Source organism: Meles meles, chromosome 20 (genome assembly GCF_922984935.1).
Source record: "Meles meles chromosome 20, mMelMel3.1 paternal haplotype, whole genome shotgun sequence".
NCBI lineage: Eukaryota > Metazoa > Chordata > Mammalia > Carnivora > Mustelidae > Meles > Meles meles.
Window position 1 is genome coordinate 51721062 of NC_060085.1, and position 26640 is coordinate 51747701.

Here is a 26640-nt window from a genome sequence, read left to right on the forward strand (position 1 = left end):
GGAAAGAGGTGAGGTTTCAAATAATCCTTATGAAGAACCAGGCAAAGAAATGACCACAGAAACAGTAAACCTGCTAGGCAGTTTGGAGGGCCCACTGAAGTGTAATCACAAAATTACAGTGGAACAAAGCTGCCCCATTGTACTGCAGATCACTCCTGCAGGTGGAGATTAATGAAAATGTAATATTCTTTGGCATTGTTACTTTCTTCCTTACCTACTGGTAGGACCTGGAATAGGTCCCCTCCACCATTCACATTTCCCAGATTCCTAAATGCTAACAGGAAAAGGAATCAAACTGCTGCATTTATTCTACACTAAACATGACTGGGAACATCTAGGAAAGGACTGAAAGTTTTCTAAACACTCTGAGTCAGTGCTTATGGCTAAACTGTAAATTTCTCGTTGGAACAATCTGTCTTTCGAAAACAACTTCTGACAAGTAAGCAGAATTATTACACTGGGATTCCACTTATAAGCAAAATGTACAGAAACAAGTAGTGAACTGGCAATCTTTACCTTAATGTGTGTGAATTATTACCTTAAATCAGAAAGCACAAATACTCTTTTGTTTGAAAATCAACTGCATGGAATTATAATTTCTCAGAGTACACAATACTTCTTGATGATGAGAACTCACCTATGTGATGCTTCCCAGGCTTCCTCTTCTTCTAGAAGATCTCTTATGATATCTGAACTGGAACTAAAAGGACATGTACATCAATACTGTCAGACAATAAAAAGACCATAACCACATGGTTCCATTATATGAAATTTTAGAAAACGCAAACTAAATCTCTAGTGATAGAAAGCAAACTAGCAGATCAGTGATTGATTACCTGCAGGGGGCAGAGGGTGGGCAAGGAGGGATTACAAAGTGGCACAAGGAAACTCTGGGAGTGGATAAGTTCATCGTCTTGACTGTGAAGATGATTTCATAGCTGTATACATGTATCAAAACTCATCAAACTGTGTGCTTTAAATACTTGCAGTTTATTATACATCAATGTAAAAAAATTTAATAAACTAGCAATAATAAAGAAAAAATCATTCAAGTTTAAATAAATCCTTCAACATAAAACCTGCATTGAAATGGAATATAGTCACAAACCTTTTTAATCTCCCATGGCAACCAAAGATCAAACTGTGTTTAAAAAACTGCACTCTAGTAATGAGATTCACAAAGAGACATTAAGTTCCTAAGTGGCTTTTAGTCCCTTTGTAACCAAAGTAAAGTAAAATTTAATTAATTTGAACTGTGCTAATAATGGAATTTGTTATAATACAATCTGGCTTAAAGTGTCGTATAATCTTTGGTCTATCTGTGCAGGGTACAGGGTAAAATAAGGTTATAGAGCACATGTATTATTTCTTAAAAAGAAAAAAAAGTGTCCAAAGCTTTTAGCATCTTGTTCTTACCCAAATAATTCTTACCAAGTAAGTAAAAAGAAAAAAAAAAGATGTGCATCAGTAGCAAAAAAGCATTTCTTTAGGTATCCAAGACAAAAAATGTGAAGGCCATGTCATGGGACAACTCAGAAACAGGAGTCACTACCCCAGGGTGGAGAAGGCTAAAACAAAGGAATAACTTTCTCCTGGATGAGAAACAATAGGACTGGATATGTCTATGCCAATCATTTTCTTTCTTTTTTTTTTTTTTTAAGATTTTATTTATTCATTTGACAGAGAGAGGGAGATCACAAGTAGGCAGAGAGGCAGGCAGAGAGAGAAAGGGAGGGAAGCAGGCTCCCTGCTGAGCAGAGAGGCGGATGCGGGGCTCAATCCCAGGACCCTGAGATCATGACCTGAGCCGAAGGCAGAGGCCTCAACCCACTGAGCCACCCAGGCACCCCTATGCCCATCATTTTCTGATGATACTCAGATAACAAAAGGTTAAAAATTATGGAGCTATAAAGCACCAATGAATCATTCTCAACTACTGACAAATCACTTTGAAGCCATGTTTGCCTGTAGTGCATGAACAAAACACGGCAACAACCATCAATCAACACTCCTCTGTGCCAAATATTTTACTCAAGGAGTACCCCCCAAACCCTAAGCCTCTCAAGGAGCTATATGCATGAGCCCTTCTGACTGTGGTTCATTCATGTGTGCATTGGCCTCTGTGTGGCGATTCCATGTGCCGTGCAGGGGTAAGGACCCTCCAACACAGCTAGCTCAGTGGTTCTCAGGCATTTCAGGATAAGAATCCTCAGATGGGGAGCGCCTGGGGCTCAGTGGGTTAAGCCTCTGCCTTCAGCTCGGGTCATGATCTCAGGGTCCTGGGATCGAGCCCCGCATCGGGCTCTCTGCTCTGCAGGGAGCCTGCTTCCTCCTCTCTCTCTGCCTGCCTCTCTGCCTACTTGTGACCTCTCTCTCTGTCAAATAAATAAATAAAATCTTTAAAAAAAAAAAAAAAAGAATCCTCAGATGGTAGCAACAATGCATTCAGTATAGGTGGCTTGAGAAAATAATAATAAAGTATTATAAATTTAGTAAGTCTTCTAGTCTATATTTTACTCATTATAGTGGCACATGTAGGAGACAGTGAAAAAACAGTAGTACCTGGATTTGTGAGACACTCTTTAAAGATAATTCTTGTCTAAAGATAATTCTTGCTATGTATGTGCTCTTGCAGGCCCAGTGAATCATTCCTTCAAGCCCCTGGGCTGGGAAGATCTGATCTAAAGTATCAGAGTAACTAAGCATGTGCTACTCTTCTACATTTGAGGGCGCCCCCCCCATGCAAATGCAAGTGCCCCATTAAATAATAACATTCATTTTACTGGTAATTTGTACTTTACTGTAAACTGTCTTAAAACAAGCTTTCTCATTAAATAGCTAGCTAAATGTAGTATTAGGAGAAAAGGGAGAAAAGCAGAAGGTCCTTAAGGAGATACAAGGCAGATTTCACCAACTTTATGAATTTTCTAAGAGACAGACCCTCATAGCCACTTGCTAGGGAGGGCTAATAGCTACTGCCACCCTCACCCCCACAGAAGCAGTCTACCCTTTCCACTCCCAACAGCCCAACCTTTGTTATTCCTTACTTCACTTTTAACTACTACAACTTTATAAAGAAAACTGAAGTTGTTTTCATGTAACTTTTTTTTTTCCTATTCTCTCTCCTGTTACACTGATACCATCACCCACTCTTCTTCACCTGGACAGAGCTACGGCAGTGTTTCTCAACCTTTTTCTTTATCGTCCCCCCCTAAAGATCTTTTTTAGACTTTTTATTTTTCCATAATTGCCTTTCTATGAGATTTTAATACTGAAATATTATGTGTACCTGTTTATATATTGTATGTGTGTGTGTGTGTATATATATATATATATGTATATATACACATACATATATATATATATGCTTTATACACAGAGTAAGTTGGTTGTGTGTGTGTGTGTTTTGGCCATCCAGCCTCCTTGCTGCCAAGAACCAAGTTCCATCCACTAGGGAGCTCCTATCGAGAAGCCAAAAGCGAAGGGAATGGGAGTTAAAGGGTGGTCATGAGCTCTGAGTCCTGCTAGGTGTCACAGGGCTAGAAGAAATAAAGTGTGCTTCTTGCCAACATCCCCAACAACACAAACATACAGTCGTGGGGTTTTTTTGTTGTTGTTTTTGTTTGTTTTTAACAGAAAGGTTACAAAGCATCCCTCTTGTTCTAGCTAAGTAAGCAGGACAGCTGGGCCTGTCAACTAACCTAGTCATCTTGTGGTCAATTTACCTACAGGCTTTCAAATCACCAGTAGAAATCATTGATTTGTTAAAAGAAAATATTTGCAGTACATTAGTGACATAAACCTAAGCAGTTTTTGCTACACTACCTCAGTGAAAACAGATGGTAGAGGAGGTTCACAAAAAACACTTCTCAAAAATGGTCTGCAGTCTCCTCTTGCTCTGTGACTTCAATACCCCTGACTAGACACGCTGCCCAGCTAGCTCCCAACATCCTCAGTTCTCGCGTCCTTTCCTTCCACCCCAGTTTAGTTACTAATCTGAATGACATAAACTTTACCTACAGTGATATTTCAGGATTACCTGCTATATCTGCTACTCTGATTCTAGTCACCACTAAGAAACTGAGAGTTGGGGTGCCTGGATGGCTCAGTTGGGTGAGCATCCGATTCTTGATTTTCTGCCCAGGTCATGATCTCAGGATCATGAGATCAGACCCCAGGTAGGCCTCTGTGCTGGGTACGGTGCCTGCTTAAAAAGATTCTCTCCTGGGGTGCCTGGGTGGCTCAGTGGGTTAAAGCCTCTATCTTTGGCTCAGGTGATGATCTCAAGGTTCTAGGATGGAGCACCGCATTGGGCTCTCTGCTCAGCAGGGAGCCTGCTTCCCCCTCTCTCTCTGCCTGCCTCTCTGCCTACTTGCGATTTCTGTCAAATAAATAAATAAAATCTTAAAAAAAAAAATTCTCTCTCTTCCTTTTCCTCTGTCCCTCCCCACATCTCCCAAAAAAACAACTAAGAGTTGACGCTAATACAATTAAAACAGCAAAGAGACTTGTTCGTTCCTTTTTAAAGTAATGCACTCAACAAATTCTACTTAAAAGCCACATTCCTCAAATTACACATACAGTTTCACAAATAGGATTTTACAAAGAGACTACTGGGCACAATAGTCAGTATTACCAAAATTAACACTCACAGATCTCTTCCTTGTGGATAGTAATTAATATTTTTGAAGTCTTAGTCACTTTACTATGCTTTGGAGATCAAAAATTCCTTTCATATACTTTCAAGACATCTAAAAAACCCTCCACAGGAGAAAACATTCACTCTGTTATACAAGGGGTCAGAACATGTATGAATCTACACAGCTATAGCTTTTAATTCTCAGACAACAACTTTTCAGAGTAAATCTCAGCTCCTCTACTATTTGGGTTTGAACATTCTGGTAGACCATGCTTTAAGAATCTGGATGAATATGAGGTCAGGTACATAAAAGTCACAGCTCCCTATATAAGAGTGTTTAAACTGTGTTCTCTGATGTGACCATTAGTCCAGGCTAGACCAGGAATTATTTTATAGATTAAATAGACATAAGAAGGACTCACAGACAAAAATACTAATCTTGAATTCTATGGAATTCCCAACCTCTTCAGAAAGATTCTAGTAGATCTATTTAAAACACCCAAACTTAATTTTCATACCATTTAATCTTTATTTTCAGCTCAAACCTTCAGAAATATAAGCTAAACTGTTTTTGGCTTGTTGGTCTTGGACCTAACTGGACTTTTATAATGTTTTACTCTTGTTATTCTCTTACCAAAAGTAGTAGCACAACATTTTAACAGGCAAAGGAAAACACATTTTGCATCTTTCTTTTGCAGTATCTGATTTCATCGTACTAATTAAGATTTTACCACCAAAGCTGAAAAGATACCTAATACTTCTCACAATGGTATATGACTGATAAGACTACCCAGAGAATAAGAAATCACAGATTTTAGAATCAAACAGTCAAGTTTCAGTGCTGCTCCTGTTACTTAATATGTAATACTGGGTAAGTCTTAATATTCTCACCTATAAGGTCAGGATGGTAACACGTGCAGTTCATGAGGATATTTTAAAGTTTAATCAATAAAACATGGAGAATGGTTAGCACAGAGCTTAGCACATAGTAAGTGTTCAATAAATAGTGCTTCCATTTTCATGTAACAAATCTGGGTCTGAATTACATGAATAACTGCCTCAGCACTATGCTTCCATTTGCACTAGGAAACCTGATCACTATGTGCTCTATTTTAATCTCCGATTTCCACTGTTTCTATGACACCAGGGTGCAAATTCATCAGAACTTGTTATTTATCCAGCATTGCAGGTACACAGGGTACAGCAGGGTAGAAAAAACGCAAACATCTGCTATAAAAAATCCTGTGGATTAAAGATTACTTACAAGTGGGATTTTGCTATTATCTAGTAGTTACTCTACCACCCTCCCCCACAGGCCTCATCTCTTCTCATAATTGTGGCATTAACTTGAGCATGCTTGAGTATATCAAACCCAAAAACAAAAACAAAAACCTCCTTAAGGATAGACCACTGGAGGACTGATAGAGAGCACACAGTGCCACCAGACAACGGTATCTAACTAAATTCTGCTGGCTCCCATGAATCCTTCCTCAAACCCTTATTTTTAGTAATCTGTTCTTATTCTCCAGGATAAGCAGCAGCTTATATGCCCAATGTTAGCAGCAGGATAACAATAAAACGTTAGAATAGTAAACATCCTATGTTCAAACAAGAAATCACTCAACGCTGACAATGACAAAAATGACCATTTTTTGAGCAACTACTTCTACAAACCATTGTAATAATTAGCCAATGTGCCTTAGCTTTACTTGTGCATCCCCACAGATGCACAAAGGATCAGGGACAATAAGTAAGTTAAAAAAAACAACAACAACAAACAGGGATGTGAATGCCAAGCTCCTCTTCTTTTTACCACACTGTGCTGCTTCAACCAGTAGCAGCAGAATGAAAAATGCTATTAATCCACAAGAATTAAAAAATACTACTTTCTCCTATACATTCATCAATAAGGTTTCTCAGACAACCACCAATAAGGCTCAAGGATAAAGCAGAGCTAAGAGTTTCACTGCTCTCCATTACATCTATGTAAATGATCTAAAATGAAGCTAGATTCAGATACAAGAATAAGAACTTTTTTTATCAAGTAATACATGATAAATCCTTAAGAGATGAAAGCAAACCTTATTTAAAACTAAGGTTATGTTTAATTTACAAAGCATTCACAATACATAACACCTCATTTGGTTTTTTTTTTAGACTCACCCAGGGCGGATAGCTCGGCAAAAAACAAAAACAAAACCCAAAAAACTATCCTTCCATTTTATCAACAGGGCAAGTGAAACCCAGGGAAATTAATCCAACAATCAGCTACATGCTGGGAACCACTCTAGTGTCAGAAAACCATGACTGAGATGAACTTCCACAAACAAAAACGCCTGCCTGCTAGGTATGAGGATCTCATAGACACATACATTTCAAGGACTTGATGTCATAGTATCCTAGGTGAAGATGTATTCCCCCCAAAACAATGTTGCATTCAACTAAAGGACAGTAGGCTCATTTATGACCGAGTTTAAGTTCTTCTGAAAATGCAAAAGGTGCGACAGAACTATTCGACATTCCCACATTTCTCTAAAAACTTTCAACAAATAAATATCACCTCCTGAAACACAGGGAATCATTTAGCTTCCAGAGGTATTTTGAAGTTCATAAGTGACATAAGGCTATAATAAAGTACAGTAATGTATTTTAGTAGAAAGATTTGTGGCAACATTAAATTCAATAAATGTCACATTCTTAAAAGTTAAAAAAACAAAATGTATTGGCAACCTTCCAAAAGCAAACATGAAGATTTTTAAAAATACAAGGTATCACTGAATTATAGTAATATACTTATAACTTATGTTACTGTTTACTTTCATGTTTTCTTTAGATACTGTTTTCTCTTGACCAGAAACATAAACTTATTTAGCAATTTTTCCAATAATCCCAATGCCTCCTAAATTACAAAATCTCTTTAATATCTTTTTCTTACCTTACTGCCTGCATCATCCAACTTCATTAACCAATTTATATTAACACTGAAGGTAACAAAGATTTCCAAACTTTATTTTATTTTATTTAAGATTTATTTATTTGACAGATAGAGATCACAAGCAGGCGGAGAGAGAGGAGGAAACAGACTTCCCACTGAGCAGAGAGCCCGATGTGGGGCTCGATCCCAGGACCCAGGGATCATGACCTGAGCCGAAGGCAGAGGCTTTAACCCACTGAGCCACCCAGGTGCCCCTCCAAACTTTATTTTAAAGAGTACAGACTTTTTTCCGTTTAAAGTAGACTAATATATTTACAGGGTTCAAAATCAAAATGACATAAAAAGATGTGCACTGAGAAATCTCACATTCTCTTCACTCCCCTACCAACCCATTCCCCCTTGTCTCCAAAATGTAATCATTTATTAGTTTTTTTATTCTTCTAGCATTCTTTATGAAAAACCAAATAAATATAAGTATACACTATCCCCCACCCGCCTTTTAGAAAGGAAATCACATGTTACCTATGCTGTTTTGAACAATGGTCTTTTCACTTACAAATCTATCCTGGGAATCTCTCCCTTATTAAGCACACAGAGATTGTCCTTTTGAACAACCACATAGTATTTCATTGTATGGCTGTACTATAGTTCAATCAACCAGCCCCAATGATAAATACCTGAGTAGTTTCCAGTCTTTTGTTATTATGTACACAATAACCTTGTGTGTAAGTCACTGTGTATATGTGCAGGCGGAATCTGGAGAACAAATTCATTGAATACTGACTATAAAGCAAAACAATAGTACTTTTGGTTGATCCCATCGGATTCTTCCCCTTCGGAATGGTATTAAGTAGCACCAGCCAGTAATAAATGAGAGTGTCTTGTTTCCTCACAGCCTTACAGCAGAGGATGCAAGAAAACGTTAAGATTTCTTGTTAACCTATCAGGTGAGAATTGGATTTAATTTGTATTTCTCTTTCAGCAAACCATCTCTATTCATGACTTTTGCCCATTTTTCTCCTGGGTTTGTGGGTCCTTTCCTTATCAATCAGTCCTTTCCTTATCAGATGCTCAAAAAGACTATCTACTCCTGAATATTTTCTTTAAAAAGGTACTATTAAGCCTCTATAAATGATAAGAAAAGTATTAGCACGTCTTCTTTCATTGTCAAGAAATACTTCTTTTAAGTTATATATCAAAGTTGAATATAACTTCTTTAAAGCTACATATTTGACATTTTCTCGGTGGATGAGAAAGAATTCCAAAGCAATCATCATTATATTTATCTTAATTTTAATTCTAGCTGCAATTCAGTATCAAATTTGTCTGATTCTTTCATGTATCCTACACTATCCTCTATAATTAGTGCAGGAATTCTGGCTAGCCAAAATTAATTATCATTCTGAGCTGTACATGAGCAACTAAACATGCCAGAAAACAAAATAAAACAAAACATCTATTCATTTGACTTTATCTGCTAACTAATCTCATTTGAAATTTTTTTTTAAGATTTTATTTATTCATTTATTTGACAGAAAGAGAGAGAGCACAAGGAGGGGAACAGCAGGTAGAGGGAGAGGGAGAAACAGACTCCCCACTGAGCAAGGAGCCTGACACAGGGCTCAATCCCAGGACCCTGAGACCACAACCTGAGCAGAAGGCAGAGGCTTAACCAACTGAGCCACTCAGATTCCCATCTCATTTGAAATTCCTGACCACAAATCTGAAATGGACCATCCTTGCTACCAGGCAATCCTATAATACATATCTGGCACATTCTGAGCCCCACTCTCAAAAGGACTCATACCTTCCCAAATCAGCCATCAGCCACCCTACTCCCACTCTCAGCTGATGAAACTGCCTTAGCTACATTAAGAAAATAAAAACCACCAGGCAGACTTGCTGGTCATGCCTTGGTCAGATGCTTACTGAGTAAGCACTAAATTGCTAAAACTATTCACTCAGTTGCTAAAGGTACAAATTTAGGATTCATCCTTGATGCTGAGCTTTTCCTTGCTCACCATATACAAACCATCTGCAACTTCTGCAGCTCCTACCTCCAAAATATATCCCCAATCCCACCCATTTCTATCTTCACTATCATTATGCAGATGCACCCCACCACAAACCCTAGAATGGATCACTACAAAAGCCTAACTAGTCTTCTTGTTTCCACTCTTGCTTCACCTCCAGCACCCTCTCCCCCCATCCATTCTCACATTTGGAGTTAAACTTTTTTATTTTTTTTAAGATTTTATTTGTTTATTTGACAGACAGAGATCACAAGTAGGCAGACAGGCAGGCAGAGAGAGCGGGGAAGCAGGCTCCCTGCTGAGCAGAGAGCCTGATGCAGGACTCAATCCCAGGACCCTGAGATCATGACCTGAGCCTCAGGCAGAGGCTTAACCCACTGAGCCACCCAGGCGCCCTTGGAGTTAATCTTTAAAACACATAAAACAGACTGTTTGGGATCAGAACATATTGATAAATCATTTGGTCTCTAAATTGACCTGCAGATTCAACTGAATCTCAACCAAAATTCCCTTTTTTTGTTATAGCAATAGACAAGTTGATTTTAAAGTTCATATGGAGATACAAAGGACTAAAAGAGCCAAAACAATTTTGAAGGTCATCACAGGTACCTCTGGCCTCCAGCATCACCTCTTCATAACACACAAATAACTTTTCTGTGTGCCAAGAAGAAGGGTTAGGAAACACTGTATTAAAGAGAGAAGCAGACCTTTAGGTCAATCTCTTTAAATTCTTCAAAAAAGTTAAGAAAAGTACTGTGTGTTGGTTTTTTAAGAAAGAGAAATAAAAGGACTTTAGGTTAATTCCAGACATTGGAATTCTCTTGGCTATCTTGAAAAATTCTATTTCAAAATATAATTAAACATGTATGCTTATGTTTTATTTACAAACTTACAAACTTAAGAAACAAAAGAAGACATCAACTCTGAGAGTCTAATGTAAGGGAAAATTTTTTTAATTGGCAAAATTTTCACTCCTACAACTAGATACTGAATCAAACTCTCAAGTTAAATGGGCAGGGAGGAAAACCATGATGCTTCATTTTGTTTTTATTCTTCAGATTGTCAGCAGTATAATGACTGATACAAATAAAAAAAAATACTGAAAGATAACAAGATCATAGTAACAGGTTACAATATTTACCTCCATAAGGAGAAATAAATTAAAAGACAAGCAACATTGCAAAGACGAAAATCTCCCCTATAACTTAAGAGGAAGCTTTCATCTCATTAAAAATTTCTGTAATAACAGGGACCAAGGGGCTGGATATGAAGCTCATACTGAGACTAGCATGACTTCTGCACAGCCAGGCCAACTTCTACATCATCGACCCACCTACCTGTCTACCCCAAGAAGGCACATTCAACTGTGCAAATGTGAGAAGCCGGGCCAATACTAACCACACAAACCACAGAAATCCAGTATTAAGTCAAAGTTGAGGCAATAAAACTCCGGTTTCATGATAAGTTCACAGAGGAGAAGAATCTGAAAACTACCTTATATTGCTGGAATTTAGGCAGTGGACATTGAACCTTCTTGCAACTCAGTTCCTAAAAAAATGAAGTGTCAGGCTAAATGACCTAGTGCATGAGAAAGAATAATCCCTCCAAACTGTACTTACACCAAATTTTAATGTTCTGATACAGTTTTTTAAATTTTTTTTATTTTTTAAATTTAAATTTTAAATTTTAAATTTTTAAATTTTGTATTTGTACTATTACCCATACTCCAATAACATGTTCTAAATGGCTCTAATAAAATGCACTTATTAGGACAAGAGCACTATACTATACTATATATACTATATATAATATATATACTATATATATATAGTATAGTATACTATACTATAGCATACATTAATGCAATATTAAAAGCTTCTATAACTGACTTCTGTAGAATTACTTTAAAAAAAAAAAGGCTTCTGCATTTGAGGCCTGTTACATTTTAACACTCAAATCTCTCTGAGATACAAGAACAATGTGCACTACTCATGTGGTAAAATCAAAGGAGGAAGCAAAATCAGCAATTTTATATGTACCTATGTTCCAGAATGTTTGTGTGGGAATAAACAGAACAGAGAACATGTGCAAATTAACACTGCATATCCTAACAAGGCAACCGTACAATCTAGCTTCTAAACCCAGACACTCTGGAGAGTAATATTATGGCTATTAATAATGATACCAGGACAAGAAATGGAAACTGGCCTATCTCAGGGAAATCAGAACATATGCTCATTCTTTATCTAACTGATATTTTGAACAATTCCATTAAAATGCTACAACCAAAGAAAGCAATGGTGCCTAAGACAAAAGTCCTGATGCAACTCCCGTTGTCATGGGCGGGAGTCGGTGGGGTGGGGGAGCGGGGGGCAGGACGGGGAACCTGGGCTGAGAATTACTCGCTTCCACTTTATTCACTGACTTTGGATAAGTCCCCTCACCTGTCCAGGCCTCCATTTCCTTACCTGTGGTATGAAGTTACTATAGTTAGTGACTTCCTGTATCACCTTCTAACTTGAAAATATTTGTATTCTACCCAAATATGTCTTTTCCCCAAGTTCTGAAGGCCTCCAAGGAGACCTCATCTATCTGTTCCTGACTTAAAATAGTATGAAATGAGAAGGGGGGGGACCTCTGATTTTAACTTCCAAGGTGACTGTAACAAATTATAAACTAGATCAACTGACTAAAAATATAAAATTCCAATAGCATGATATGTAAATTATATACTTCTGTTCCATCCAAATTCATTCACCAGAACAGGACTCTGATTTTAAATTTTATTTATTTGCTTGTTTTTTTTTTACTGCAGTAGGCTCTTCCCCGGCTGTCCACAGTCGGGGGTCTCGGAGAGTTCATCCAAAATACTGACTGCATGCCTACTAACACTTAGAAGAAACTGGTAGTTCCTTCAAGGTCTCATACTTGCTCTTCTGAAAGCATTCTGAAAAATATGCTATCAGCTACTCTATTTTTTTTTTTAATGAAAAACTGAATTCTGAGCCAGTCAAGCTTGTATTCTCAGTTTTATATGTCAAGCTAAATATATCCAGAAGCATAACGAACAAGAATTCGTATGTAGTTTATGAAATGTCTGAAAACTAAAAAAGGGAAACACCCTTTAAAATGTCAACTTTATGCAAGTATTACCTTGTTATGCCAACCAAAACTCTCAACGCTACAGTCACAGTACCAAAACCTTGGGTGGATGATCAGACACTGCTCCAAGCTATGGCAATGAAGGTATCATTTGATAAGTATGGAACCTGGAAGGAACTGCCAGTTTCTATAAGCATTTCAGATACACAAGTAAACTCTCTCCTGATAAAGGAAATTGAAGGGCTCAAAGTAATTTTACAGAGGACTTCTGTATCATGGCAGTTCATGAATTTGATAAAAACAAACAAAAATATCTGCCACCTGGGATTGACTCAGAAGGCTGAAAAATCAAGAACTTATTATAAAACAACAACAAAGGCACTCTAAAGAATCTCCTCATATTACCCAATAAAAATGCATAATAAAGAAACTCTTGCAAATGTGCTAACATCAACTGCCTGAGAGTAAAAAAAAAAAAAAAAAAAAAAAAAAAACCTTATTAATGAACAACAAATATCCTTTAGCAATGAATACTGGAGAAAAAATAAAACTATTTCTCCTTTCATGTTGTTCTTGGAGGATCACTACTGAAATCAGTTTTACATTTATATATTCACAAATAAAAATATGGTAACTAAATGGGATGAGGCATATTGTAAATTGTACATGTTTTCTCTTATGATGAAATGCAAAGGCTGGCTACATCTTTGGAGGGGAAATCATTCTACAGAATAAAAATATTAGTACAAGAAAGCAAACTGATTTTTAAAAAAAGACAATGAAGAGGAAAGTAGAATTCTTCCCTCAGGCCGCATTTATGGATTAAATTTTAACATAAAGTAAAATAATAACACATTTATATAATGCATTAAAACAGGATTTTATTAATTAATTTATATGACTAAATGTAACAAGTAACATTAAATGAAAGGAAAAAAGGAATAGTTCAATAACTAAATAGTTCAATAACTAACCTTACTACAACCCAGAAAGTGCCCAATTTGATGTCCTAATATTTTTTTAAAATAAACTTTTTATTTTAGGATAGTTTTACATTTACAGAAAAGTTGCAAAGATAGTACAAAACATTTCCACATTTCAATTTCTTCTACTGTTACTAGCTACACTGGTAACAGATTCATTAGTTCCAACCAAGGAAGCAATATTAATACATTATTAACTGAAGTCCTACACTTGAATTTTATTTCTTTCAGCTCTAACTAACGTCTTTTTTGTTGTTGTTCCAGGATCCTATCCAGGTCACTACATTCCGTTTAGTCCTCAGGTCTCCTGAGGCCCCTCTAGACTGACAATTTCTCAGACTTTCCTTGTTTTTGATGACCCTGTCAGTTGGAGGTGCTGGTCAGGTATTTTGTAGGACCTTCAAATGGAGTTTGTCGATGTTTTTCTCACAATTTGACTGAGGTTACTGAAAGTGTCATTCCCACCAAATCATATGAAGAATACATGCCATCAACATAACATCACTGTGGATGATGACCTTGATCTCCTGGCTGAGGTAGTGGCTGTCAGGTTGTTTTCTCTTCTTTTCCCTTCCTTTTTTTCCCTTTCACCCCTCCATACTCCCTCCCCACACCTTCCTCCCTCCTCTATTTCTCTCACTCTCTCTCTCTTCTTCTAACACTTTCTCTAGCACTGTCTTGCTTCCTGCCCCAGCTGGGGAATCAGCCATTTCTCCAAGAAGCAGCAGTTCCTTCTTTTGAGGATTGTTATGAGAAACCAAGATCAGGGAACTAGGTGTGCTGGTTCTAACTGCAGTGCCCTTGCTTCTTGGCCCTGGTAGCTGACAGAGCAAGGAAATACATGTTTGTATATTAGCTCACTCAATTTACAGTAAACCGGCCATGAGTTCACCCTGTACCAAAATGAAAGCTTTAACCTTGCTTTTCTGTAATCTCCCACTCCAAAAACGTGACTCCCATTTGCCACCCATTTTAGGAGAAGGGCATATAGGGGCGCATGGGTGGCTCAGTCAGTTAAGCATCTGCCATCAGCTCAGGATATGATCCCAGTGTCCTGGGATCGAGTCCCATATTGGGCTCCCTGCTCAGGGGGGGAGTCTTCTTCTCCCTCTGCCTCTGCCTGCCGCTCCCCCTGCTTGTGCTCTCTTGCTCTCTCTCTGTCAAATAAATACATAAAATCTTTAAAAAAAGAGAGAGAGAGAGAGAAGCACACATAGCTAACTTGACAGAAAAAAATTATGTGCTCAACTACAGGTGGGTAAGATTTGATAAAAGTCTTCTAAAATAAGTCAGGGAGAAACTTCAACACATATATGTCAGAGAGGTATTTAAGGCCCACACAACAATGCAAACCAAATAGTACAGATAAGTATACTTCAAAATACCACTTTCTACTTCTTAAACATAAATAAGTAAGAAACTGTGTGTAAAAAAAAATTTTTTTTAATGATTACCATTACATGTGCTGAGTAGTAGGTTTTTTTTTTTTTTTTAATATGTCCAAGGAGGGTTCAAAGTCATGCAATATTGTTACTTATCCCTAAGGTACTTCAAAAGACCTTCCCAAAAAAGACCAGCAGGCCTATTGTGCTACAGCCAGCAGAGTAACTTCAGAAGTGGGAGAGGATGTCCATACACACAAGGGTCATCAACAATACAGTTATCTCTATTAAGTAGAAACAAAGCGGATGGTAAGGAAATATATCCGACAATCAGAACTCCCAGTTTTGTGTTTGTGATTTTCTACCTAAGGCCAAGAGATTTTTATTCAGTATGCTGGTAAACTTTAGTATGATGATAGATTATTTCATACTTCAGTTTACTATCAAGATGAAAAAGTAAACCGTTTCTCATCAACAAGCACATTTTCTCCCATCAGTTTGCAGGATGCATTTGTCTCAGAGCTTTTTAGATAATGTCCCTTTCTTCCCCTGACATTTCCTTCTCTATCACTTCTTCAACAGCCCCCAGACATCCTTATCTCTTCCACTCCTGGCAGCAATGGGCACGTGTGCTTTGCAAACAGATATGCAGAGGTACAGTTAGCTCTGGAATGCCTAGTCTGCAGGCATCCCTACACTCTTTTGGACTAGAGCTCTAGGCAAAAGCCTAGAGCACCCCCATTTGTACTGATAAAGCATACATAAAACCAAACCATTTTCCTATCTTCAGTTGGAATCACTGCTTTGGCAGATCCCAATGGTACCCTGCCTGATCCCTTTACCCTTGGCCCTTCAGTGTACGGGCTTGACTCAGAACTGTTAGAGCCTTTGTTGGATTGTCCTCTCCCTGTTGGAGCCTGCTCTGTCACCAGCATGAGAGGCTGCAGGCAGCAGAGGGCAGACACAACCAAATAACTGGACTTCCTTACCTTTTGTCTGGGTTAACTCAGCTCCTAGTTCTAAGGAGTTTTGAAAAAACTCCAGTTGCTCACAGTGCTATCTGGTTTGATAACATGCCCCCTTCAATACTGTCTTCACCTTCCTGTCTCAAGTGTTCATTCCCCATAGTGGTTCCTTCACCTTCCAGATTAACCATTTCCATTCCATTCTTGTCTCGGGGTTTTCTCAGGAAATCTAACCATTTCAATGCCTGCGTGGTTCCACTCTTTCAAGAATGTGAAGAGCAAGCAAGTTTGGTCATAGTAGCATTTTCAGTCAGGAGAACTTGGATCTAGGGTAAACTATACCTGGATTCAAATCCTGATACTGCCACATACAATACATACCACCCTAAGCAATTTATTTAACTCCTTTAACCTTTCATCTCCACATCTTTACAATGTTTGCCTGTGGGCTAAGTGATATAACATAGGCAACACTCTTAGCTCTCAAGTAACATTTATCAAAATCACACACCCTACTGCCCACATTAATAAGGATTTACCAACATACTTCACTATTCCAGGGTACTCTTGCCTAGGAACATGAAAGCTGTGAATAACTTTATTTTTGAATTCAAAAACTTAAAAGACCCCATCAGTTTTTCAATAGAAAGCATGATAACCCAGGATTCTTTGTACTCCTCACTGCTTAAAATTCCCATATTGCTGTATTCACCAATTTTCAACTTAGGTCTACCGAATCCTCACCAAGACCTGCAGGCAAAGACCTGCCTGAAACTAAACTTTGAAATCTCAAAACACATCTCAACTTTGACCTTCCGGCTAGAAGGGACCACTCTGATCAGTGATAGAGGTAGTGTTTCCCCTTTCCTTCAGTAAGTCAAAAGTTCTACTTGGTCTTATCAACAGGCTGATGATGCCAATATTCAACATTCCTTAGATGAATGTCACAATACTACCTTTTCTCCTAAGATTGTGCCATCATTCTTCAGTTTACTCTAACTTATGAAAGGGTGAAATTTATCCCTTAAATTTTCCAATAAATAGTAATCAAGATTTCTTCACATTTCTGTGTTTTTTGTTGTTATCCTCTTGCTCTCAAGAACTCTGGACAGACAGCTTTTCCAAAAATGACTGAAAAGTGAAGAAAAGTCGCACCAACATATATCAAATTACATGACCAATGATTAATTTAAGCCTTTCAGTCAAAGAGCCTGGTATTCTGCGCCTATGTCTGGGTTGGACTTCCTACAAAGTCACTGCTAATTTAGCATCAGAGAAGAGAACTTTTTGCCAGAAATTGTGAAAAATTAAAATGTATTCATTCACACCTTCTCTGACTCAGATTCTTTTATGACCGACACCTAGAATCTGCAAAAACGTTCACCTACGTTACCAAGTGAAGAAATTAGTTGGTCTTTCTAAGTACCAAAATCCCAGTTGCCACTTCATTAGCCCAAGTTCTCTAACACACCAAAGCAGAGATAACCTAGCTGGGTTGGTCCTGAACTGACTGACTGAGTTACGTGAAAACCATACTCACCACCCTATGTAGAGCACTGGCTATCACTTTTTTGGGTCAATAAATCAGAAGTATAAATCTTTCCATTAGAAAATTTCCTAGTATAAACAAACTTCTTTGATTATGGACAATGACTTTTCAATAAATCTTTTAAATTTAATAATTTCAAAGCTACAGAAAGTGACTATGTGTCACACAAATTATTATTTTTTTTAAACACTGAAAATATGTTGGAGCCATCATACCCCTTTCACCACTCAGTGTGCACTTCTTCAGAACAACCACATTCACTAATATGACCACGATGAAATTATCAAAATCAGGAAATTAAATACTGACATAGTTACTATTATCTAATCTATAGATCTTATTCAAATTCCTCAATTAGGCCAAAACACAGTGTCTCTTTATAAATTCTTTGCCTAGAACTAAATACATATTTTTAAAATAATTATCTGGAGAGTCTTCCAAAGAAAAGCATGACCACTATTCATCCCTGCATGAAGATAAAGCTTTCTCTAAAGGGCCAAAATCAAAAGCATCTTTTTTTATAATGTAGCACTTAATAAAAATGCATTTTTTTTCTGCTTGCCAAAACTCAGGGAACAAAAGCTCTCTTTTTTTCATTAAGAAGAACAATAAGTTAATTTACAGAAATCTGGACAAGTCTCTTGAACTCCCGGAAATCATCTAACAAGAAGGTGTACAAAAATATAAACTTCTAATCAATTTGCTTATCATCTGTCTTCAGGTTGGCAACAGAGAATTAATACAGCATTCATAATTCAAATTCTAAAGAAGTACTTAAGAGTTAAGAAACAAGTTAGCAACAAAATAGCTTCATCCTAATAATTATTTGGATTGGATATACCTACTGGGTCTTAACATAAGATTATTCTTAGTTGTCAGTCTGCCATATTATGTAAGTATGAATATTGTTCTAATACAAAGAAAACTAGTATTTTTATTCAACAGTCTAATAGTACGATCTGTACTCTGTATTAAAGCATGACTGCATGAGTTCAAAACAATTCACAATATATTTGCACTCACATTAGACCTGAAAAAGCATGACTTTTTCTCTTTAAAAAAAGTAAAAAAGCATAAAAAATTATAAAATACTATGATCCTTTTGTTTTAAAAAGGTTCACCTATCTATCTATCTATTTATCATCTCTCTATCTTCAGAAGGATCTGCACACGAAAATGTTAACAGAAATTATTTCTGGTTGATAAAATTCGGGAATTTTATTCTTTTTGTTTACCTAAATTTTCTATTCTTCACAATAAACATGCATAACATCTAATTTAAAGGGGTTTTGAAAATTTGGGGTTTTACAATGAAAGCAACAAATCTATCATACAAAGGGAAAAATAAGAAATTTTTGTAAAAAATGAAAGGGATAAAGATAGAAACATTTTAATATACAAGGAATAAATATACTCTAGAAGGTTACCTCATGATCTGAAATGGACAAGTGGTAAAAGAACACAGGTAACTTACCAACTAGTACACTCATCAAAAATAACAGGGTTATGTAATTTTAGGGTTGGAAAATATCTCAATAAGGGTAATAACTTTCCATCGAATCCCTGAATATTATGGAAAGTCAAAGTTGGACCACATAAATAAAGACGACTTATCTCTAATAAGCTAAGAGTCTACTAAAAGCATTTGGTTGTGATGGGTCCTCTTCCCCCTTTGAATTCTTTTCCTGATTTCTATGGAGCTAATTTCCCCAATCGACTGGGTATCTCTTTTGACTATTTAGGTTTTGTAGTCACTAAATAACACTGGCATTAATCAGTGGATCACTATTCTTCATGACAGTCTTCTGCCAGGTTACTACCAACCAGTATTATAACATACTTTTTAAGTTTCCAACTAGGTGATGAAATTGTATTTGAAATGAGTAAAACCTTCATATTCAAATACTGCATTTCAAAACACTGATGGCAAGGCAACACTGATGGCAAGATGAACCATTACTTAATGTCACTTAGAAAACAAACAAGGTCAATTCAACTATGATATAAGACTTCCTGGGGCACCTGGGTGGCTCAGTCAGTTAAGTGACTGACTCTTGGTTTCAGCTCAGGTCATGATCTCATGCATCATGAGACAGAGCCCCACACTGGGCTCCACCCAGCAGGGAGTCTGCTTGAAGATTCTCTTCCTCTGTACCTCTCCCCACTCACTCACTCACTCACTCTCTCTTTCTCAATAAATAAATAAATATTTTTTTAAAAAGACGTCCTCTTCACTTAGAATTTTAAATTTACATATCCAGATTGTTCTATAAATATATGTAGATATGTTTTTATTTTATACAACCGTTGTGTATATATTTAAAAAAAAAAAGAACTGAAATAAACTGGTTAAAGTATTACCAAAATGTCTTCAGATTTAGAGCTGGAATCTTCTTATTCTGACTCATTATCTACGAAATGTGAGTTTTCCCTCACAAAGTAACCCTTTGCACTACCAACGGCACCAGAGATAACAGCATTTCTTAATAATACTTGACTACTGTCTCCAGAAATTTCTTCTAAGGCAAATTCACTTCCTAAATTTGTCTGTTTCCTCAATCACATCACATATGACTAGAAGCAGTTTCTGTTCAAAGACATCAGAAAGGGTCTGATAAATTGATGTGGGACACCCTAACAATAATCTTTTCCATCCAACATGTGAATCAGTCATGCTGTTATTACTTTGAAATTTCATCTATATATTCCAAGGGATTTAACCATTTCTCCTGCATTCAGTTGGTCATGTAAGAGAAAATCCTCTGCACATAGTTCATTAACAAAATTATAACAAGTCTTCAGACTTGTGGTTATCTTTCTTCCCTATGTCCTGTAAATCACTTGATTGTTTTTCAAGAATGGAATTGCAGTTATTCATCCAATGATGAATATTAACTTAACATCAAACTTACACTCTGTTGTACTTTCTTCATACTTTTATCTTTTTTTCTCTCATTACTTTGTGGAAGATATTTTAAATGACAGCCCAATGTAATGCTAACAATGCATGTAACTCAAGTGAAATGACAGTCTGAAGATTCATGATGCTCACAAACCAGTAAATACATAATGACCAAAACTTGGCGGGCAGCAACTGTAAGACGCCATTGATTTTAATACACATCACAATTTCACACATTAAAATGTAAAACAAAAGATGTTATGTCTTTTTTTTTTTTTTTAAAGATTTTATTTATTTACTTGACAGACAGAGATCACAAGCAGCTAGAGAGGCAGGCAGAGAGAGAGAAGGAAGCAGGCTCCCCACTGAGCAGAGAGCCCGATGCAGGGCTCGATCCCAGGACTCTGGGATCATGACCTGAGCTGAAGGCAGAGGCTTTAACCCACTGAGCCACCCAGGTGCCCCAAAAGATGTTATGTCTTACAATCAATAAATCATTCACTAAATAAAGGTCTAGTACTAGTTGCCGACTAGTGGTAAACCACTGGCAGAAAATTTTTCTGAAAATGAGAGACAGTCTCAATTCTTAATGACTCGGATGGATAATTATAGGAATGATAAGATACTCAAATGACTATAATACAAGAAAGGATTTGATTTAGATAAACTGCAATGGAATTCAGGGGCGCCTGGGTGGCTCAGTCAGTTAAGTGTCTGCCTTTGGCTCAGGTCATGATCCTGGGGTCCTGGGATAGAGGCCCATGTCAGGCTCCCTGCTAAGCAGGAAGCTTGCTTCTCCCTCTCCCTGGCTTGTGACTCCTCTCCTGCTGTCTCTCTCTCTCTCTCTCTCTGTCAAATAAATAAGTCTTTTAAAAAAGCTGCTATGGAATTCAGATTCACTGTTACATGAGTTCATAGAAGTAGCAAATACTTCCTGCTTAGTGGGAAGAATGAGAGAGAAAGAGATTAAAGGAAGGGCTGAAAGAGGCCATCCAAGAACCAACCCGAGGGATGACTGGCAAAGCAATGTCTTAGAGGAGGTAGATAAATTTATCATAAGAAATAATATGTCTCCTTTACAGCAGCATTATTACAATAGTCAAGATATGGAAGCAGCCCAAATGTTCATCAATTGATGAATAGATAAAGAAGGGGGGGGTGTGTGTGTGTGATGGAATACTATTCAACTATAGAGAAGAATGAAATCTTGTCATTTGCAACAACATGGGTGGAGCTAGAAAGTATAATGCTAAGTGAAATAACTCAGTTAGAAAAAGACAAATACCATATGATTTCACTCCTATATGGAACTGAAGAAACAAAACAATGAACAAAGCAAAAAAAGAGACAAACCAAGAAACAGGCTTTTAACTATAGAGAACAAAGTGATGGTTACAAGAGGGTTGGCAGGTAGGGAGAGGAATGAAACAGGTGAAGGGGATTAACACTACACTTAGCATGAGGAGCACTAAGCAGTGTACAGAATTGTATACTATACTGTACACCTAAAACTAATACCTTATGTTAACTATACTGGAATTAAAATTAAAAATGTAATAAAAATTTTTAAAAAAAGAAATGTCTTTTTCTCACTGACAGGAAAAAATTTTTAGAAATATGTCTTTCTCTTATGGTAAACAGGAAAGAAGAGATCAGAAATTACAAAAAAAGTTAGAAGGGCAAAGTAGAGCTGGAGGCAGGTCATATTAGCTGGCCTTGGTGAACTGCAGACAGGGCATCTGTTGAAGGTGAGGAAATACACAGACAATGGCGTGGAACAGGTGCCATGGGAAATGCAATAGAGAGTAACTAAGAAGACTATGCCTCACTAGTCAGCACCCAGCTGAGGCCAGATTACATGAATTTTGAATGGAACTAATTAGCCCAGGCTGACAGCTTTCTCTAACAAAGTTCAGAACAGAAATAGGGAGGAGGGGGCGCCTGGGTGGCTCAGTGGGTTAAGCCGCTGCCTTCGGCTCAGGTCATGATCTCAGGGTCCTGGGATCGAGTCCCACATCGGGCTCTCTGCTCGGCAGGGAGCCTGCTTCCTCCTCTCTCTCTGCCTGCCTCTCTGCCTGCTTGTGATCTCTCTCTGTCAAATAAATAAATATTTAAAAAAAAAAAAAAAAAGAAATAGGGAGGAGGGGGGGAAAAAAAGAAAAGAAAAGAGAAAGAATAAAAGATAACCTGTGGGACTAACTCTATGATACAGCTGAAGATTCAGAATGAAGGAGATGCAATGTCTAGCCAGAGTCCCAATTTTTGCAACATTACTGAAGGAAATGTAACTGATAGCGTCTTTATAAAAGTAGAATAAACATAATTATCAAGACTCTCTATTACCTGAATTCATCTTTCCAACAGATCTGAAATAATAAGATGTTTTTATATGTTTTTCATAGATATGTGAAGACTTCAAAAATTGATTCCCAAATCACCCAGCAGCTCCTGATGCGAAGACACTCAACTCTAAGCATGTTACTTTTCCTGCTCCACCAGAGTGGCTTCTGCTGCATACTTACTCCTCTACAGTCTACTCTTGAATCACTTGCCCAGTGGTCTGTCCTGATAGCAAACCAAATACCACTAGTAAAGGCTCACCTCACTCTCACTACCCCTTTAACCATGGTTTTGAGGTATTATATAAGGAACACACTCCACCTTTTAAACTTAAAAGTCATCTTAGTTTGACAAAATGACAAGTAAATTTACAAATTCAAAGATTAGCATATTTAATATTTACAATGTATTTAACAGTTACTCAAACTTGAGATATGAATAATGGACACTGCTCACTTTCTTAAGGGTAAGCCAAGCAAATCCTCATATATGGTCTCTAAAGCTCTGCTTCCAAGGGGTGCAAGCGAACTCAATGATTCTTTTTCCTTGTAAGGCTACAATCAGAAGCCACCAAATGTTCATCAGCTAGTAAATGAATAATAAAATGTATACCCACACAATAGAGTAATATTCTGCAATGTAAAGGAATCTAGCACTGAAACATGCTACAACATGAACCTTAAAAATATTAAGCTAAATAACAGAAGCCAGTCACAAAGACCACACACTGTATGACCTCACTGACATGAACTGTCCAGAACAGGAAAATCTACAGAGACACAAAGTAGATGAGTAGCTGCCAGGGGCTGGCAAAGTTGGGGAGAAATGGGAAGTGACTGCTAATGAGTATGAGAGTTCTTTTGGGGTGATGAAAATGTTCTAAAATTGTGGCGATGGTTGTACAATTTTGTGACCATACTAAAAACTATCAAATGGTACACTGGCACAAGTGAGTTGTATGGTATGTAAATTACATCTCAAAATACAGCTGTTAAAAATTTGTAATTAGTAAGTAGTTGTACTGGATATGGGTGTATGTGTGTATGTAGACACATACACGTGCAGAACTAATTAAAATGTGAAATAAAATATGAGGTTACATTTAAAAAAATGTTTTCAGTGGTTTAATAATCTGCTCACATTTCATTGATGCCAATAAATCTGTCTGAGGCTAAGACCTCCAACAAACTCACCCTACGTAACTATCCTCCAAATATTAAGTATCCAAATACTTAAATATACATCTGGCGGGGCGCCTGGGTGGCTCAGTGGTTTAAGCCTCTGCCTTCGGCTCAGGTCATTATCTCAGGGTCCTGGGATCGAGCCTCGCATCAGGCTCTCTGCTCAGTGAGGAGCCTGTTTCTCCCTCTCTCTCTGCCTGCCTCTCTGCCTACTTGTGACCTCTCTCTCTGTTAAATAAAATATTTAGAAAAAAAAAATATATATATACATCTGGCTGCCATGCATTTCCTCCTCACTTTCTTCCATTCCCCCACTTCAAATTCAAACTCCCCCTGGCATTCCCAGAGACTCACGAATTCTATGAGTATGGTTAAAAATGAACTCTTACTCCCCTGAACTCTGATTTTTCCCCATTTTTACCCTGCATTCCTACATGACTTGTATTTAAAAACAAATACTGCTTACTGGACTTGGAGAACAGCCTGATGTAGAGAAACCTTGCAGCAGTATCATGCCCTCAGACAAAACGGGACAACACACAGGTCACTTACCCAACTTGAGATATGCTACTGACACTGAAAACATTAGGGGTGAGGGGAGAACATTTTCCCCTAATATCACCCTGAATAATATGAAACAGTTTCCCAAGAATCCTAGGAAAGCAGAGGGTCTTTGGGTATACTCCTCTTACAAAAAAATTTCTTCTTAATTTGATGTTTCAGTTTAGACATAGATATATACAATGATATATACACATATCATTCTAGAGCTTTGTTAATTCTTAAATGAAGAAATTATCAAAGATTAAATAATTTCTAAAACATTTACATGCTGATGGTAGCATTTAAAATTGGTATAATTCACTCAGAAGGCAGCAACACCTACATGGTCAAAATAGAGTTAAAAATAACTGATTAGAAACAAAAGGCTCTATATAGAGAGAGCTTTACCTCAGTTTTAGGTGTAAGTAGAACACAGGAAAATGTAGATATCTAAAAGAAACTGAACAATCTGGTCATTTATGGTACAGAACTAGAAGAGAACGCTGCACCGACTGAAAAACAGCTATAAAAGATGAGAGAGAAACATGGGTACAAACGATTTATGATATAAAATGAAATGCCAGAACACAAAAGTTATAAACACACACATATCTATACATATATTGTATACATACATACAATGATTTAACTCTATGTCTGTTATCTTTTAAAAATACTTTTTTTTTTTTTTAGATTTCATTTATTTATTTGTGAGAGATAGAGCAAGTGCACAAGCAGGGACAGTGGCAGGCAGAGGGAGAAGCAGACTCCCCGCTGAGCAAGGAGCCCAATGCGGGACTTGATCCCAGGACCCTGGGATCATGACGAGCCAAAGGCAGACACTTAACTGACTGACAGTCACCCAGGTGTCCCTTATAAACATCTTTTAAAAAATCATTTGGAAAAACAACTCACCTCTAAATCTCTCATTTTTAAAGCTTCCCCATCCGTTCTTACTTGGCTCAATTAAATTATTCTTTTTTGTTTTAGTCTCCTCTGCATTGTCTTTCTGGTCATTTTTATTTTCTAGTGTAGCTGTCTTTATCTTCTTCACTCATTGTCAACAACATCAATGCCTATCATGCTCCCTTTTCCAACTCCAGGAAAAATACATACGGCTACTGCAATACTCTCCCACATGCTTCCCTGCTTGCTATTAGTGTGCAAGTTACAAAGCAGAAGAGGAGACTGAGGTGGAAGAACAGTGAACTACCCCAGGCCTCAAAGTTATTTTCTAATTATTTCTGCCTATCTATCTTAACATGCACAGGAAACAGAAGTCTAAAACAATCAGGTAATACAGGTTTCTTACCTATTGAATGAGTCTGATTCTGATGAAGAAAGAGCTTCTTCTTGAATATCAGTACAACTGGAAGAATCATCTGGTCTGTCAGGCTCCATTCTCCCTGGGGATTCCAGCTTTGATTGAGAGAAGTGGTTAGTTACAGGGGAAGTGTCTGAGAATTTCACTTTTCTATCTTCCTGTTCTAAAAAGGAAAAAAAGAAAGAAAGAAAAAAAAAAACATTTAAGAGTACCAGAAAATCTATGACCTATTATTTCTACAACATTTAATATTATTACTTATACTTAGTAAAATGGAAGTTTATCTAACATTGACTCCAAAACTCTAGCAACAGTCAGAGAGTAAGAATCAACACTACCATGGGCCATCTATTTATACTGTCCACCCCAGGTATTTCCATTTTAATTAATTTAAAAACAAAATTTCTGGGGCGGCCTAGGTGGCTCAGTTGGTTAAGAGTCTGCCTTCTACTCAAGTCATTAGCCAGAGTCCCAGGATCAAGCCTATGAGATTGAGCATCTGCCTTCGAGTCAGGTCATGATCTCACAGTCCTGGGATTGAGCTTGTGTCATCAGGCTCCGTGTTCAGCAGGGAGTCTGCTTCTCCCTTTCTGTCTGCTACTCCCCCTGCTTATGCTCTCACTCACTCTCTCAAATAAATAAATCTTTAAAAAATAAAATATAACAAAAAGTAAAAATAAAATTTCCTTTTAAAATCAGGAGTAGTGAACTGTGTCATTCTAATGAGGCTTCTATACAATATTACTGAAGAATTCCTGCATA

General features: G+C 37.3%; 1 protein-coding gene across 1 annotated transcript in view; it reads right to left on the reverse strand.

Moving 5' to 3' along the window:
• Positions 1–26640, reverse strand: part of RAD18 (RAD18 E3 ubiquitin protein ligase) — a 103862-nt gene that overhangs the window by 11899 nt on the left and 65323 nt on the right. The window contains exons 11-12 of the mRNA XM_045991230.1: positions 25867–26041; positions 638–700 (exon numbers count right to left, since the gene is read on the reverse strand). Of these exons, the coding sequence (XP_045847186.1) occupies positions 638–700; positions 25867–26041 (238 nt within the window). The remainder of the gene's footprint in view (positions 1–637; positions 701–25866; positions 26042–26640) is intronic.